General features: G+C 35.1%; 1 protein-coding gene across 2 annotated transcripts in view; it reads right to left on the bottom strand.

Moving 5' to 3' along the window:
• ORC3 (origin recognition complex, subunit 3) overlaps window positions 1-17487 on the bottom strand; it is a 65564-nt gene that overhangs the window by 9666 nt on the left and 38411 nt on the right. The window contains exons 13-16 of one of the 2 annotated variants that reach the window (XM_012638226.1): window positions 17368-17447; window positions 5457-5590; window positions 2462-2541; window positions 1270-1370 (exon numbers count right to left, since the gene is read on the bottom strand). In XM_012638226.1, the coding sequence (XP_012493680.1) occupies window positions 1270-1370; window positions 2462-2541; window positions 5457-5590; window positions 17368-17447 (395 nt within the window). The remainder of the gene's footprint in view (window positions 1-1269; window positions 1371-2461; window positions 2542-5456; window positions 5591-17367; window positions 17448-17487) is intronic. The other variant, XM_012638227.1, reaches the window with a different exon arrangement.

The following is a 17487-nucleotide window of genomic DNA, read 5'->3' as shown; positions in this document are numbered from 1 at the left end:
AAAAAAAAAAAAAAAAAAAGAAAGGTAAAAAGTCAGACATATTAGGTCAAAGATCATGAAAGGGGAATGACTGGTGTGGTTTCAGAGCCTTTCATCTGGGGATTTGTAGGAACTCAGGAACCTGATGTTTGGCCTATAAATGATGCCAAATCACATTGCAAAATTAAGACAATGTTCACTGAAGGGGAAAAGTCAGTAGCTTGGGGCTAGAACCTATAAGAACAGGAAAGCTTGATAGGGCAAGGTTAACAATGTGAGCTCTAAAATGTAACTTTTGACTAGTAGGTCAGTTCAACATTGCAGCACATCACTTTGTTATGACACATTTCTTTCTCTTTAACATTCTTTTTGCCACACTTGGTTGATTATTTTGGGCCTCTTTCACAGCATTAGTAATTTCTCCCCAATGACTAGGAACAGTGACTCTGCCCCCACATTGTTCTGGAAAATGGAACTTTTCACTTTCAGGAAGGATATGTAATTTATCGGAAAATCACTCTTTGGCTTCAATAACCAAGCTGCTATTTTTTCAGTACTTTATTCTATTCAGTGCATAGCCTGCTGTTGGGTTTGAATTGCCATTTAGAAGATAAACAATAACAGTTTTTTTCTACTTTTTAATTATTAAGTCATTTTCTTTTGTACACTTCTCATTTTTTTCTGTAGCATGTCCTAACTTCCTGAAAAGTACGTTAGGTAGGTGATTTTACACAGCTACATAAAGCTGGCTTTTGGGAAATCCATGAATCAGAATAATCGGGTTTCCCAAAAAGGAATCATCTTAAAATACAGGTTGGACTGGTAGACTTCTACATTTACTTAGCACATGTCTCAACATGAATTTAGTCCTGATAACAAGTTGCACTGGTATTCTTTAGCATTAGAAGTTCTTTATTCAGGAAAAAATAGAGCAGCATGGCTAGTCTGCTCTGTTTTCTAACATTTACTCCTAGGAAAGAGTGCAATGCAAATACTTTGTTATTAGAAAGAGGAAAAACATACACTTTCTATCTCCTTGTTTCTCACCACCTGGCCTAATGAACTAGTTCAGATTTAAGCCTGTGTTCTTGAACTGACAGTAAAAGAATAAACTAAGTCACTTGATTAGATTTCTTAATAAGGATAGAAAAGGAATACAAATTTCAATTCTAGGCTGGAGAGACCTGAAAAGCATAAAGCCTAAATTAGAAGAAAATGTCCTGGATTGGCTATGAACAGCTATTATTACACCAGAATTATTTGGAATATAGCATGATTTTTTAGACTCACCTCACTAGATAGTCAATGAAGTTCACAACCTTTTCTCTGAGTACTTCAAACTTGGTTTGCTTCTTACTTGTTCTTCGTAACTCCTTCATTTCCAATAAAGACTGTGGATAAAAGAATATACCTTTTCTGGTGGTTCTGAGACAGAAACCCCTTCAGAAGGAGCTCTTTTGCTCAGGTAGAGGAGCTCAAGCGATCCTCCTGCCTCAGCTTCTCAAGTAGCTGGGATTACAGACATGTGCCACCATGCCCAGCTATTTTTTTTTTTTTTAATTTTTTGTAGAGATGGGGTCTCTATAAAAAATGTTGCCCAGGCTGGTTTCGAACTCCTAGCTTCAAGAGATCCTCTCACCTCAGCCTCCCAAAGTGCTAGGATTATAAGCATGAGCCATGCCTGGCTTATTTTTTTAAGGTCTGGCAAGAATCTCTCCTCCTAGATGTTTTGCTTTATAATACATATCAAGTAAATTTTCAGGGAAAGAGGAAAAGGGCAGTTTACTTCCTTACTAAGTTATATGGTAGAGTGCTCACTATTCACATTCATTAGCTCATTTAAGAAAAGGACTTAGAAGAAGGAAAAAGAACCTTGCCTTTTCGCCATACTAACATGATAGAGTCCATGTGTTTTGTTTTGTGATTGAAATTTTACTCTACATTTATCACAACTTGGTACCACAGTATAAAGACAGTTCTTCACTTTGACAATCAAGATACTACAGTTAGAACTATCTGAAAAAGAATAAAATGGATATAATGTGGCTCAAGTTCTGCTCTATACTATGAATATTCATTTAAAAAATCAAGAAAAGCAACTCAAACTAATGAGTTAGGCTCTTCTGAATCTCTCAGTTTGATCAAACAAAAATAAATACATCAGATAAATAATCAGATTTTTTTTTTGCAACCATGTTCCCATTTTCCCTTACTGCTAGTAAATTATATTTCTCTCTCTGAGCCTACAGGAAGCGTTTCCACCTATGTTGGCTAGTAGATTCCAGATTGCATATATTCAGAGTGAAGATGGCAGTGAGATAAACAGGATATTCAATTTATAAGTGAGTTACAAAGTCTGCTTTGTTCCTGGTTGTGATTTAAGAATGAAAATAAAAACATCCAGGCAGAGCTAATCTAGAGCACAAACTGAAAAAAGGGAGTGTCACAGGATGTAGCTGGAAGGAAAAGAAAGTGACCTGACCTTCTGAAGATGATAGAGGTCTGTCTTTTGAAGCCCCTTTGGCTGTGATCCAGAAGCATCTTCTTCCTCTTTAGCATCTGCTTTTAAAATAAAACCAATATACAGCAATTAGGGTAAATCTAAGTCAAGAAAACCAACATTTCTATTAATCTAAAAGAAATAAAGTTTCACCTATTTTTTTTTTTTAAATGTGGCAAGGGATCAAGGTTCCATCGGATAAATGATTTCTTCCAGATTCTGAAAGTCAATAAATTTATATAGCTTATGCTGTAGTGAGGACTTTAAAAAACCAGCTACTGAATTTTAAAAGTGTTACCACAATGAAAACAAAATACAGTCAAATAAAACCCCCACGAACCATCAAAAGCCTCAAATATGTGTGCTGTTTTAAATAGCTTTTTAAAAAAATCATACAAACTTAGATTATTTTCCTTTGATTATGCCAAGATTGTAAACAACATTATCTATACCCTAGCAAACCTGGTCTTGATCTTTCAATTAACTATTTTTGACACGACATTATTTGAGTATGAAAGGGTAGTGTGGAAAATTTTGAAATAATTGACTAAAATATAAAGTATATCACAGTTTTTTAGCAAAGGAAATAGAAAACCATAACTGGTAAAATGTATAGCTGTGCTTCTAGAGAACATGAAGCACATACTCATACGCTCCTCCAAATGCAGAGTGGGTTTTAGGAACTTTATACTCACACGGTTTGTCTGACCTAAATCTACGACAGGAGGATGCAGCTGGAGAATATGGGTCGTTCTGAAAGATTAAATTTCTTTTTTTTTTTTTATTTCAGCATATTATGGGGGTACAGATGTTTAGGTTACGTATGTTGCCCTTGTCTCCCCCTCCCCCCTGAAAGATTAAATTTCTTTTTTTTTTTTTATTTCAGCATATTATGGGGGTACAGATGTTTAGGTTACGTATGTTGCCCTTGTCTCCCCCTCCCCCCTGAAAGATTAAATTTCTTTTTAGCTATTGATAATTCCTGGTTCAAGAAAGACACAACTTAAGATTAAAATATCTACTAAATTCTTTGTGCCATTTCATTAACGTGTAGCAGGGCCTTGGAAACAAATCTGATGTGACACTGGGCCCTACTTAATGCTTTTCAGCTGTAATTTTAAGCCCAAACTATAATATGTAGCAACTGCTAAGGGATCAGGGATGGGATATAGTCAAATATTTCTATTTATCCAATGTGGGGAGTTTTAATTTCACTATATTATTAATAATGAGTCATTTGTGGAAATCAAGAAATGCAGACATTTCTTTAACACAGCAGTTTTACTTTAATTTGTAAAATTCTTTATTCTTTAGGCTGTTAAATCATCTTAATCGCCAACCTTCCCATTTCAAAAAGCTGCATTCCTTTATTTACTGCTAGCATATCACAGAATTTGTTCACTAGATGTTATATGAATTCTAATTAAAATTATTATATCTGCAGTTTCTTTTTACAGAAATCGCCATGAGTCAATTTTGTAAAACACTGGAATTTACCTTATTTATCTTATGTTCTTCTAAGCCTTTTACCCTATTTATGTAGTTAAAAGTGGCCCCTCACTGGTCCAGCGACCACAATTAGGGGACATTTAAATTTTGAATCAGTGAGAAAAAAACAATGAGCTGGTGGCTAAGAGTTTAGTCTGGGTCCTGCCACTAGCTAGCTGTGCAATCTCCATCAAGTTATTTTCTCTTCCTGGACTTCAGTTCCTGGTTGTAGCTGCACTCAATTATCTCAAAAATACCAACTTCCAGTACTTTAAGGTTTTTATGTTTTGAAAGAGTTTTGGCTCATTCTGTAGTGGCAAAAGAGCAATGCCCACACATCACCTGGAGGGAAACCCCTTAGTGCCTGTGGAGAAATTCCTCATTCTGGCTGCTCATGCTACTCCATTCAGGCAAACTTTCTCTTTTGTCTTCCATGACTGAGCACTCATCGGGTGCCCTGCATTATAGCTATGGAGAGATATGGGGGGATTTCTGCAAAATCAGTTTCCTAAATTCAAAGGATTTTTAAGACAAAGGAACATTTGCCAAACATAGAAAGGATTAAAATAAACATTGCAAACGATATTCTCACCAGGCCATGTCCTATTCTGTGTGCTTATATATGAAGGTGCCTCTTTCCCCCAGACTCCATTAAAAATTTCCCTGAATTGGAAAAAAGTAAAAAGTACACACCAATTTTTTGCTGTCATTGTTCTACCAAAAGAATACCATACTTTGGTGCTAGAAACAGAGCAAGAGCCCATGAAAAGTTAATAATATCAACCTCTGGTACTCCATTAGAACAAAGAAGTCCTGGTGCCTTAGGGAACAGAACATGGCTACCTAAATACAATCAGGCACCCCAAGCATTCAGTAAATATAAATGATCATGTGGAAGTCATGCAAAATCAAAGAAACTATAAGCCTCCAACACTGAGGAGTACCAGGCTGCCTCAGTTAATTTAGAACTGAAAGATTCAAGCTTTTGTAAATCCAATTAAAACAAGCCTCATGCATATTTTGGTAATCAGCATACCAATGAGCCTCATTGCTGTGAAAGCAGTTCATAACTATTAATTTTTCAGGCTTACAAATGATTTATGCCGTGTTTTTGAAATCTATAAAGAACTTGATGAAATGCTTAAGAAAAAAAAACCTCTAAAAGGAGTCCTTAATTATGATGCCCTGCTACTTTCTCCAATCTTTTTGATTTTCTTTTCTTGTCTGCTTTTAGACAAATCCTCCAAACTGTCCATCTGGAGAAAGAATTTTTTTTCCTGCCCGTTTGATGCTCTTCATTGTTTAAACCAAATCTAGAAGAGAAACATTTAGCCTTGTTAAGATGTGATATTCTGAGGCTTAGTATACTGACTGATCATGAACTACTTTATTTCTCATAACTGAGAACATCAGAAGGTGGGGTTTTCCACGTAATTTTAGTTAAACGACTGTCATGGCCAGTAGAATTAGCAGGATATTATACTCTCACCATCGAGGCTCCGAAACTGGGCCAGGAACTCTTCTATTCTCTTTGCTGTGCTGCCAACGTGCTTTTCAGAAGAAGACTTAAAGATGTTGAAGCAATTCTGTAGTGTGGTCATCAGTTCATCTTTTGCCAACATTCTAGAACATAATCAGTGACAAGATATGTAATCTAACTGTAATATTAACATATTTAAAAACATTTTCTACATATTAAATGTTTTTGCTCAGAAAATGATATAAATTCTTCACTAATAGCTGCCAGTGTTTTTTTGAGATTTTCCTCAATGTATGTGATATTCAGTTTTCTTGAAGGGTTCTAATGATAGAACCCTTAGCTTAGAAAATTTACAGAAATCTTGGTTTATAGCCTGCTTCTGACATTTACTATGTTTGTAAAACAGAACACGTTTACTATACATCTCTGATTCTTGGTTTCCTGTCTACAAAATAAAAATAATAACTCACATATTTCACAGGTCATATGGAGTTTTAAAAATTAAATGAGAAGATTTGAAAAATCTAGCACAATGCTTACCACATAATGGACATTTAATGCTAGTTTCCCTTTCTTTTGATCTAAACATACATGAGACAAGAAGTGTCTACAAAGGATATGACATTTATGTTAAATGCAACTTTGTTTGAAAGGACCCAAAATGTAAGTATTACAGTCATTTCTCTAATTATTACCACAGAAACTATGCTTTATATGTCCTATGGGCTTTATAAACATTAGTCAGTAAATCCACTGAACTTTAAACAAGATAGGCAATTCTGCTTGTTATTTATAGTACAGTCAGAGTGGTTGAGTAACTCATTCAAGGCCATAGAGAAAATCGTTGTTAGAAATGGAGAGAGAACAAAGATATTCTAAAATTAGGATCCTGTTCTCAGAGCTTATAGGATCTCTCCACTAAGATTGCAGTCAGTAACAGCATCAAAAGGAATTGTATCAGTGTTAGTAATTATCAAATGGTAACATTACACAGGTACAAATTATTGTCAGCAAATAGATCTAAATCATTAAAACTACAATGATTAAAAGTTCTAATGTTAACCATGAAGAAACAATCAGACAAATCCAGAATGTGGGCCATTCTGCAAGACAACTAACTTATGTTTGACATTTTTCATAATAAAAAATTTGGCAGAAATACTGGTATTACTAAGTTAGGAAAAAGAGATTCAAGCATAAGTAGACTATGACTATTGAGAAATTAAACTGGTTATTTTGTGCAAAATTTAAATTTAAACCAAAAAAAAGTATACAACCACTAAATATAGAAACTGAGTAAGGATAGAAAGTAAATTTTTCTGCAGTTTTAAGAAAAAGTATAAAATCTTTCTTCTTTCTCAATAATTATCTAGAGTGTAATCTTTATCTGTGAATGAAAGGCAGCTAACAGGTCAAAGAAAAATAAGCTGAGACCTTTCATTCTAGGATTATGTTTGAGATTTAAAATTTCTGACCTTCTATTGCCTAGATGGAGTTAAACTGTTAAGAGAAGAGAGTTAACTCAGTCACAATCTGTTATACCTAACCTTGAGGCCTACTTAAGTAGACAAGATCAGTATTTCCACTGTCTAAGGAATCACCAGCACTGACCTGCTTGGAGGGAAGAGGCTGAATGAGGTAATACTGGTGGGAGATGTAACCCACATTAGCAGCACACTGAGGATTTGCTTCCCAGGCTATAAGCAGCCACATCTCTTATCCATTTTGAGCTCCAAATAATTGAATATCAAAGAAAGCCAAGCCTAGCCTAGCCTATTATTCATCTTCAGAATGCCAAAAAAGGCATTATTTCATATAATTTTGAAATCAAACTTTATTAGACATAACTTTTAATGTGGCATTTGATTGGAGGAAGTGGATCTTTCACTCAGATAAAAACTTCTAGAGATTCAGATATTATTACTCCTCTTATTTTTAGCCAAAGATTATGTTTTTATTGTTTCCAGAGTAGAAAAAGATCTTGCACTTTTCCAATAGCTCTCTGGTTTAATGTAAAACAATAAGACTTGAGATAAGTCTGATTAGAAATAATAATTTAACCAAACCAATAAAGTCATTAACTAAAATTTTTTCCAATAAAATTATACACACACAGAATCAGTGATGCCTGTTATTATCACCCATTACTCAACATCATCCTGGAGTCTTGTTGCTATATTAGTTAACTTATTAGTTAAGAAAAAGAAGCAAATGGTATAAACACTAGAAAGGAGGATGAAATTTATTATTTGCATATGATGTGACTGTAAAGTTAGAAAACCTAAGAACTGTAAATTAATTAGAATGTAGAAGAGTGAGTGAATATAACTTAAATATGCATGCATGATGTGATAAACATCCATATACATGTAATCAATACCTTATATTAAACTATGTAATAAGAAAAAAGCATATTCAAAATGGTAACAAAAACTACAGAATACATGGGCAATACATTTTATAACATGTTTAAGCCTAACATAAAAAAATGAAAGCCCTGAATAAATGAACAGACATTTTAAGTTTTAATAACATTGTAAAGATAAAATTCATTCCAAATTTATCTATACGTTTAGTACTATTTGAAACAAAATCCCAGTGGGTATATTTTAAAAACCAATAGAGTTATTCTAAAATGTATCTATAATAATAATTATTCTGAAAAAAGGAACAATGTGTGTACACTTGTGTTACTATGTCAAAAGGTATAAGCTACAGTGATTAAAATCAGATGGTACTTAGATGGGGACAGATCAATAGAAGAGAATAAGAGTCCAGAGAGAACTCAAGACATACATAGGAGTTTGTTATGTGACAGAGGTAAGCATTTCAAATCAGTGGATAAAAGATCTTACATAATAGAATTTAGCTCTTTCACACACAAAAAAATCAGATCACCACCTCACATTTTACACAAAAATACATTTCGGATAGAATAAAAATGTGAGCATGGTATGGGAGCAGAGGAAAGAACTAGCTCATCGATCATAAAATACTAAAATAAAACAAGGAAAGACATTTAAGCCTGATAATATCCATCATTGGCAAGCGTATGGGAAACACACACTCATACATTGTTGGTGTGAGTGTACACTGTATAACAGTGTTTATATTTTAGACTCAGAAAGTTTACATTTATGTGTTTATTTTGTGGAAATAATTATACAAATTTGCAAACACATACTGATGCTCACGATTATCTTTTGTAAAAGAGAAGAGTTAGAAGCAACCTACATGTATATCAAATAAGGGACCGATTAAATAAAATGTTACACTTTCAAAACATGGGATGTTATATAATGATGATAAACAATGAGGCAGGGCAAGATGTAACATTTATATGTACATATATATATATATATATCAAGTGTCATTTGATATAACACTTTATGATGTAGGTACCATTATTATTCCCATGTTAGAGATGAGAAAACAGAGGCACAGAGAACTTAAATAACTTGCCAAGAGCCCCCAGCTGGTAATTGGCAAAGCTGGGATTTGAACCTAGACAGTCTAGCTTGGCATCCGTGTTCTTACTGACCATGCTATACTGTATCTCAAAACACAGCATCCATGGCGCAAAACAAAACGACCACCACAACAAAACTAAAACAAAACAAACACAAAAAACAAAAAAATGCAAGTTGTGGATAATTATAGTATATTTTACTGTATGGTAAGATTTAATATATATTTGTGCGAAAAAAAAATCTGAAATCTGAAGTACAAATTGCTAATAGTGGAGGACTGGTTTTCAGAGTTATGTAACACAGGGGTAATATCAAAAAAGTACTGTTATTTTTTCATTTAGATTACTAGTAGAGTGACTACAGCAAGCATTTTGGATAAACCAAACCTAACTGAACAAGATCACTTGAAAACTACTAAAAAAAATAAAAATTTTAACTCATTCCAAAAACATTTGTTATATATAGCACCTCAAAAAATTAAATATTGCATCTAGCTACTAGACCAGCACTTTTCAAAATGAGTTTTCAAACTGGGTTTCAGCCCCTTCGTCAGTCATGAAACCATTCAGTCATTCAAGAGATATTTACTGAATGCCTACTGCGTACTAGGCACTGTTCTGGGCATGAGGTATACCTGGTGAATCAAAAATCATTGTCCTCATGGAATTTACATTCCCGCAGAGGTGGGGGTGGTGGAAGAGGCACAGACAATAAACATTGTCTAGCTATCCATATCATGTATGTGTTAAAAATTGATAAATATTATGGAAAAATATTGAGCAGAGTAAGGGGAGAGCCACAGGGTGAGGGGGGTAGGTTTCAATTTGTAAATGGTTAGGACTTCATTGAAAAAATGCTATTTGATCAAATATGTAACGAAGGAAGAAAACCATACAAATACCTAGGAGGAGAGCTTTTCCTGGCAGAGAGAACAACAGGTAGTTGCAAAAGCTCTGTGGTGGGTATGTCTGGCATGTTCAAGAAAGAACAAGGAGGCCAAGATGATTGAAATGCAGAAAGAGAATGTGCAGCAGGAGACAAAGTCAGAGAGAGGCAATGGTGTGGGGTGAATGTCATGCAGTGTCATCATATAGACTATGGCTTTTACTCAGTCAAATGGGATTTAATGGAGGGTTTTGAGCAAAACAATGACATTATCTGACATATTTTAAAAGGACTATTCTGACTGCTGTTTTGAGAAAAACCTGTACAGGAACACATGTGGAAGCAGAGAAACCAGATAGGAGGCTATTGCCATAACTCAGGTAAGAGGAAGATGACTTAGACCCTGGTGGTACCAGTAAGATCTGATTCTTGAAAATTTAAAGGCAGAGCCAGGCTTTTGGCTTGAACAACTGGAAGGGCAGAGAGACTGCAGGAAAATTACAGGTTTCAGGGGGAAGATCAGGAGTTCAATTTTGGATATGTTAACTTTGAGATGTATACTGGACAGCCAAGTGGAGGTATTAAGTACATGGACATAACAATCTGGCACTCAGGAGAGAGGTGTGGGTGGGTTTATTACTAAGCCCTAGGATACTGTAATGTTAGGACACGAGGGAGAAGAGAAAGTACTAACGGAGACTAAGAAGGAATGTGCACTGTAGGAGGAAACCAAGAGAGTTTGAGTCCTGGAAATCATCAAGAAAAGAGTAATGAACTCTGTCAAATGCAAATGAAGATGGAGAATTGACCATTAGATTTTGGAACATGGAGGTCACTTGTGACTTTGATAAAACTAGTTTTGATGAAGTGCAAACACCTAATTGTTATCAGTTTAAGAGAGAATGGGAGAAAATTGGAGACAGCGAGACAATGCTTTCCACTTTTGGTGCAATCCAACTAACATTTTGTTTTAAAAGACATAGAATAAAATTGAAAAGAGAATATCAGAATTAAAAAGTGTGAAAGCTACTATGTGAGATTAAACAGAAAGGAAAAAAATGTCTAAGATAGATCACACATCAATGCTACAAAAGAGCTATTTATCTTTAACCAACTTGATTAAGAAATGATTATATCACTATCAGATAAATGGTTCAAAAGGCCTGTGATACTTAATGTGTTAAAAGCTCTTTATAGCTGTCATTAAAAAAAGTTTTCTTGAGTAAGACACAAAGAGAGTCATTTAGCAATCATTAAAAGCAATCATCCTGCAGGGCAATGGAGTGCTCTGCTTCATCATGCAAAAAGCCAGAAATTTTTGGTTAAGTGCTAATTTTATAAATGTCTGATTATGAGAATAGGCTATAAGGTGAAACTGGCCAATCCATGGCTAATGCAAAGACCTTCTGACTAATGAGTTCTCAAGTTTGAAACAGACATCATCATTATAAAAAGCAGCTTTGAAAAATATTTAGAACTCCAATCTGCAAATGTATTATATCAATGAAGACAAAAAGAAAACAAAAACAAACAGCATGTGAAAACAACCTACTCATAGAGATCATTTTCTTCCAAGACTAACACAACAAAGTAATTATGTATGATCATAACAATGAAACAGAAACCAAAAGTATGTGTAACTCCTCTTAAGCCTTGATATTTCATATTAGATGACACTTCCTCAGAGGAGCTGTCCGATCTCACAAACAGAGGTTAACTGTCCAGTCTACTGGTTCCTTAGCACTCTAGTCCTCACCTGTCATAGCTCTTACTGCTCTATATTGTAGCTACCTGTCTACTTGTCCACTTGTCCACTTGAATCTCTCACTCACCAAAATTCTGTATAGGTAAGGGCCAGGGTCATCTTTGTCATCGGATCAGTGGCCCCACGAATCAAGCATTAAAAAAACATCTTTTGAATGGCTAGACAAGGCAATGACCATGCAATGGTAAAGAATTTCATGAACTCAGGCCTCTCTTCTAAGTTGCATAGTTTTCAAACTGGTTCATCTGGGGGAGCTTCTGGAAGTCATAGTGCCCTTTGTGAGACACCATGTTCTTCTGTGGAACATCGTATGTCAAAATGAATAAATTTAATTCTATCACATGGTTGGAAACATTAGTAAGCTAAAATATACACATACTTTATTCATGCACTTTTTAAAAGTACAGTCAAACTCTCCATATCTCTAGATATTGGTGAATTACACCAAATGAGAATTAAAAATAATAGGGGGGGAAAGTCTGTACTAAACATGTACAGACCTTTTTTCTTGTCATTATTCCCTAAACAATATAGTATAACAACTATTTACATAGTGTTTACATTGTATTAGGTATTAGAAGTAATATAGAGATGATTTAAAGTATATGGGAGGATGTGCATAGGTTATATGCAAAGAAATACTGTGATATCTGTGGATTTTGGTATCCTCAGGAGGTACTGAAATCAATCCACCCCAGATATCGAGGGATAACTCTATAACCCTGAGTTCACAAGAAAGAAAGAAATAAAAAGCTGTCAAACTTTAGTTGATTGGTTATCTCTGAGTTTTTAAAATTAGTATTTCTTAACTACCTATTCGTTTCACTAGCAGAAAAATGGTAGCAGGCACTAAATGCTTAATAAAGAAAAACTTAAATACAAATTCACACTTTTTCTCTTTACTGAGATAAAAAAACATTGCCCACTACTGGCAGTGGAATACCTTGGGTTTTTGGAATCAATTTGAGATCAACTACCTAGCCATTCAGCTTCTCCACAAATAAAGAATTTTCCTTTGATGGCTTCATTTTTTCCTTAATTTTTTGTTTATCCCCCTCTTACAACCCTTTATTTTCTAGAACAGTGTTTCTTAAAGTACGATTCCTGGACCATCTGTCTGAATGTGCTGGAGTGCTTGTTAAATGCAGATTCCTGCTGAACCACCACACCAGGGTTCACGACAGTCTGATCAGAATCTCTGGGGAAAGAGCAGAAATCTACATGCTTAATACACCTCAGCTAATTATTAATGCACTCTAAAGCCTGAAAACCTTTACTCAAAAACCAGTAACTATCAACATATTTTGCTTTAAATGGAGTTTCAGCGATTCAGCTGTCTGCCTAATTTCACTACAACCCTATAGGTAATTGTGGAGGACCTGATGTAAATTCAGAATTGGCATTCCCTGTTCTAAAAGAAATTATATTTTAATGGTGCAGTCTATATACTCCTGCATAGATAAATCTAGATAATCATTAAGTTAGATTATTACCATATTAGGAGGCATATCATAGATTGTGGAGCTGTGTCATTTTTCCTAAGTAGATCTTTAAGTATCTAAAGTTGACCTGCAAAGTCAGGAAATAACACATTATTTAGATTCCAAATTTCTAATCTCTTTCAACTAAGCTGAAGTGATCAAATGTTAATATTATTACTTGGGTCATGTTTCTTTTTAACTCAATGAAAGTTGAGTAGACCTGCTAATATATTACTGTTTAAGTCAAAAGCCTTACTCAGAAATTAGAATAATTCCTTTCAGCCTAAAGTAAATTCCTTCAGCAATCAATCAACTTCAATTTCTACGTCTGTTTCTGTAGCAAGCTCATAAGGTTACACTTGGGATAAGCAGACTAGACACTGTGGCTCCTTTCATTTATATGTCTGCACTCTGTGCCGATATGACTAGTGCCAGGATCCGGGGGTTTCGGGGAGAGCGGGGGGATGATGTTTGAATCTACTTGCTCTGCTGGTTTCATTTTAAAATTATGGATACACTCTGAACATGGACTACTAGCCACAAACCCATAAATTTCCTTTTATTATCACCTCTCAAATAATTGGAATAGGGATGAAAAATGCACTGGACTTTGAAGCTTCAGATTTAAATCCCGGCCCTGCCAACTGCAGAAAAGTCAATGTTTCCTGCCTTGATTTCCTTATTTGAAAGAAACTGGGATAACTCTAGATGAGTAATTCTCAATTGATGGAGGTAGGGGACAGAGTCAATTCCCCTAAGATGTGGCGCACATTTTTCATTATATCCAATCCAAGAATCTACTGCTATCAATATGAGAGTGTAGTATTCTTCAGGTCCAGCTGATATATCATGTTCCTACAAATTCAGGACTCTATGATTTACATTAACTCTTAAAACCTTATTGTTTATACAAGATTTTGTGGATTTTTAAAGTCTGAAAAATTCTTGGTTTAGTATTGATTCTTAGATGACTGCTTAGAAATTCTCTCCAAAAGGAGGGTAAATTTTTTCCTCTTAAGGTCTTTCATAGCTGACCAGGAAAAACAGCTGTACTCCTAACCTAGCTCACTGCTGCGTTAGCATCATTTTACTATTAATACTTCCTGTTCCCAAAAGGTTTTTTAACTTAAATATATCCTTATATAATGACACAGAGTTGAGTGAAAAATTAACCAACTCATATCCCATGTAAGGATGTGGTCTTCATGCTCCCAGAGTTGATTGAGTGAGGAAAGGCTATAGAACACACGCAGAAACACGGCACTCATGTCAAATTATTTGACTCATGTCAAATTATGACATATATTATAAAGGCACACTAGCACGCTCCCCCTAACATCAATGTCTGTTGCATATACATTTTAAAAATAACTAGGATATAAAATTCTGTAGGTCTTTTCTCACTCATGAACATATGACATAAACATTGACCTATATTATTACAAAGTCCTTGTAAATACTTTTTAAATGATCACCAAATATTTCATCAAGTAGATCTATAGTTATTTAAACACATCAGATTCCACATGTAGGTTTAGTATCCTTATCCGAAATGCTTGGGACCAGAGGATGGGACCCAAGTCTAAACACAAAATTCATTTATGTTTCATATATACCTTATACACACGGCTGGAAGGTAATTTTATATAATATTTTTAGTAATTCTGTGCATGAAACCAAGTTCGTTTACAATAAACCATCAGAAAACAAAAGTGTCACTATCCTAGCCACCCACCTAGACAATCTGTGGTTGTTTGGCATCACCACCATTCCTGACTCTGAATTTATATGCTACTGGTAGGCAATCATTTTCTTATACTTATTCACACTTAAGTGCTTAACAGTAAAAAATACGACATACCATTAACATAGTGAAAAAATAACGCATTCAGGGAAGTAAGCAGCATAGTAGTGCCACCAGAATACCTGTAGCAGCTGTAAAATAACGACAACACCAAAAAAACAACAGCAGGCTGAATAAACTGTGTATTGTGCACCTATGTTTTGGCAGTGGCCTGTTACATGAGGTCAGGTGTGGGATTTTCCACCTGTGGTGTCATGTTAGCACTGGTCTTGGATTTGGAGCATTTTGAATTTCAGATTTTCAGATTAAGGATGCTCAACCTGTAAAAAGGATTTTTTAAAAAAATCCTTTAAGCTGCTTCTTACAAAAAAAAAAAATTAAGTTGGAAATTTTATTAGACTATGTTTCTAATAATGCTTTATCAGTTTTTCTTTCCAAAGAATCCATCAGTGATCATTTTAATCTTTTCCCTCATGACTTGAAGTTTGAAGACAGGCAATGAAGAATGTTTGGTCTCCTGAATTCAGGTAATGCCTATTGAGAATGCCTAACTAAAAAGTGTGCTTGACCTCTTGTCCACATTTAATCTGTACAAAGGAGAAAGAACTAATTCCAGTTGGAGGTTCCAAATTCTCTTCTTCTTTTGTAGTGACCAGACTCTTGCCTGTCCTTGCTGTAGATGTTCTATTTGATCCCTAGTGGTTTTTACATTCCTATGTTTTTGATTGCCTATGTTTCTGACCCCAGCTTAGCAAAATGGCTGAAATCTCACTTTCTACTTTTTGCCTCTGCTTTACTCAGATTCCCAAATCCATATTTTAGATTTTGGCAAAGAATAGTAGAAGGTACAACAGCTTTGAAGTCAGACCTGGAGTAGAATCCTGGTTCCATCACCGGCTAAGTAATCTCGGGCAAGTCACTTAATCACTCTCTGTGCTTCAGTTTCCTCAGGGAAAAGTATGGCTAGTAATATCTACCATAAAGGTGTGTTATTAGTATTGGATTAGAAAATGTACTAAAAGTGCTTAATATAATGCCTGGCATACAACAAGCCTTCAATAAATGGTGGTTACTACTGTCACCATTACTATTGTTGCTCATGTTTCCTTACCCTACTTCAGAATTGGCATTCTTCCTATCCAAGTACTCATCAGGCCTGACCCTGCTTAGCTTTCAAGATCAGATGAGATAGGCACATTCAGGGTGGTATGGTCATAGATGGAATTGGCATTCTTAATCCCTGACTGAATCCCAAGATTACCAGTGCCAGGGAGATTCAGAAGGAAAAGATTAAGTTCTTCCCTGACAAAGGGATCTATGAATTTGGGAACAACTCACTGGAGAAGGAAGACAATCACTGATTGTGAAGGATAAAGGAGAAAATCCAGCAAGAATCAAGTTGGTCTTTAAAATAGGTGAATTTACTTGAATAGAAAGCAAAAGAAGTCTCAGAAATATTCCAGCTGAAATAAGTTTATAAGTATACAGAAATGTCTTATTGGAATTTTAAAAATGAAATAAAACAGTTTTTCAGTGGCAATCTAGTTTCCATGGGGAGTTATTTTTCCAGATAGCATGAAATTATTTTCCTATCTAAGCTGCACCTGCTAGATCACTAATATTTGTATTATTAAGTCTCTGGACTTAAAGTGTTCTCAGTGCGAATTTTCTTCCTACTGTGCCCATCTGTTCCTTTCTTGTGGGTCCAGAGGAAAACCAAGACTTACTAAATGTTCAGTGTTTAGACTCTTTATAATATTTTCATATAAGTATTTATATCCACTGAGGAAAATTACAAAACTTTGTGAGGAAATTTAGCTCACACTTGATTTTCCTTTCTCACCATCCAAATGGTCATTATTATTATGGAAGACTGAAAAGTCACCATATATATAAGAAGTAAAGCCAAGAAATATAAATTATAACTTTAAAAGGCATATTTGTCAGGGACAGTAAGTGATCTTTGATACCTAATAACATTAAGATATCTTATTTATATAATATTAGATAAATAATTTATGAATTATCCAATGTTGATGTGGATAGAGCCACCTTAGGTGGGGGAAGACATCACGGCCACTGACTACTCCCTGTTGCTCTTATTCAAGGTCAGCAGTGACCACTGGGTGCATATCAACCAATGATGCTGTTCCTCCATTCCACTCAACCAGGTTAGGGCCATGGTGAGCTCACTTTCTATGACGTCCCTGCCATGATGTCACGCTGGCTGGATTCGAATGATCCACAGCTAAGCTCTCCTAGTGTAGTGTCAATATTTGACCACCATCATGGATTTTCCTTTAAATCACAAGTTCAAATACAAGGTAAAACCCGCAAAGAAATGGATGGTTGCTACATTAAAAACAGCATAAGCTACAAGCATAAATTCAAGATATATACAAATATTCTTAGACACAACATGACTACTTATGAAATTCTTTGGCAGGCAGAGTTCTAGAAGAAGGTGCTACTTACTGGCAGGCTTAGAGCAGACAAAAACAGAAAAAAATATTACCTCAATAGCTGCAGGGCGGATGCATACTCCTCTGAATCCCATATGTTCTTTTCTAAACATATGCAGTACAACTCTCTGATCTGTAAGTGAACAGCACATTCGTGAGGAACCAAAAGTGAT

The sequence above is a fragment of the Propithecus coquereli genome, unplaced genomic scaffold (assembly GCF_000956105.1).
Source record: "Propithecus coquereli isolate 6110/MARCELLA unplaced genomic scaffold, Pcoq_1.0 Scaffold127, whole genome shotgun sequence".
Lineage (NCBI taxonomy): Eukaryota > Metazoa > Chordata > Mammalia > Primates > Indriidae > Propithecus > Propithecus coquereli.
Note: the sequence above shows the minus strand (reverse complement) of the source record. Positions and strands in the feature narration are given on the sequence as shown.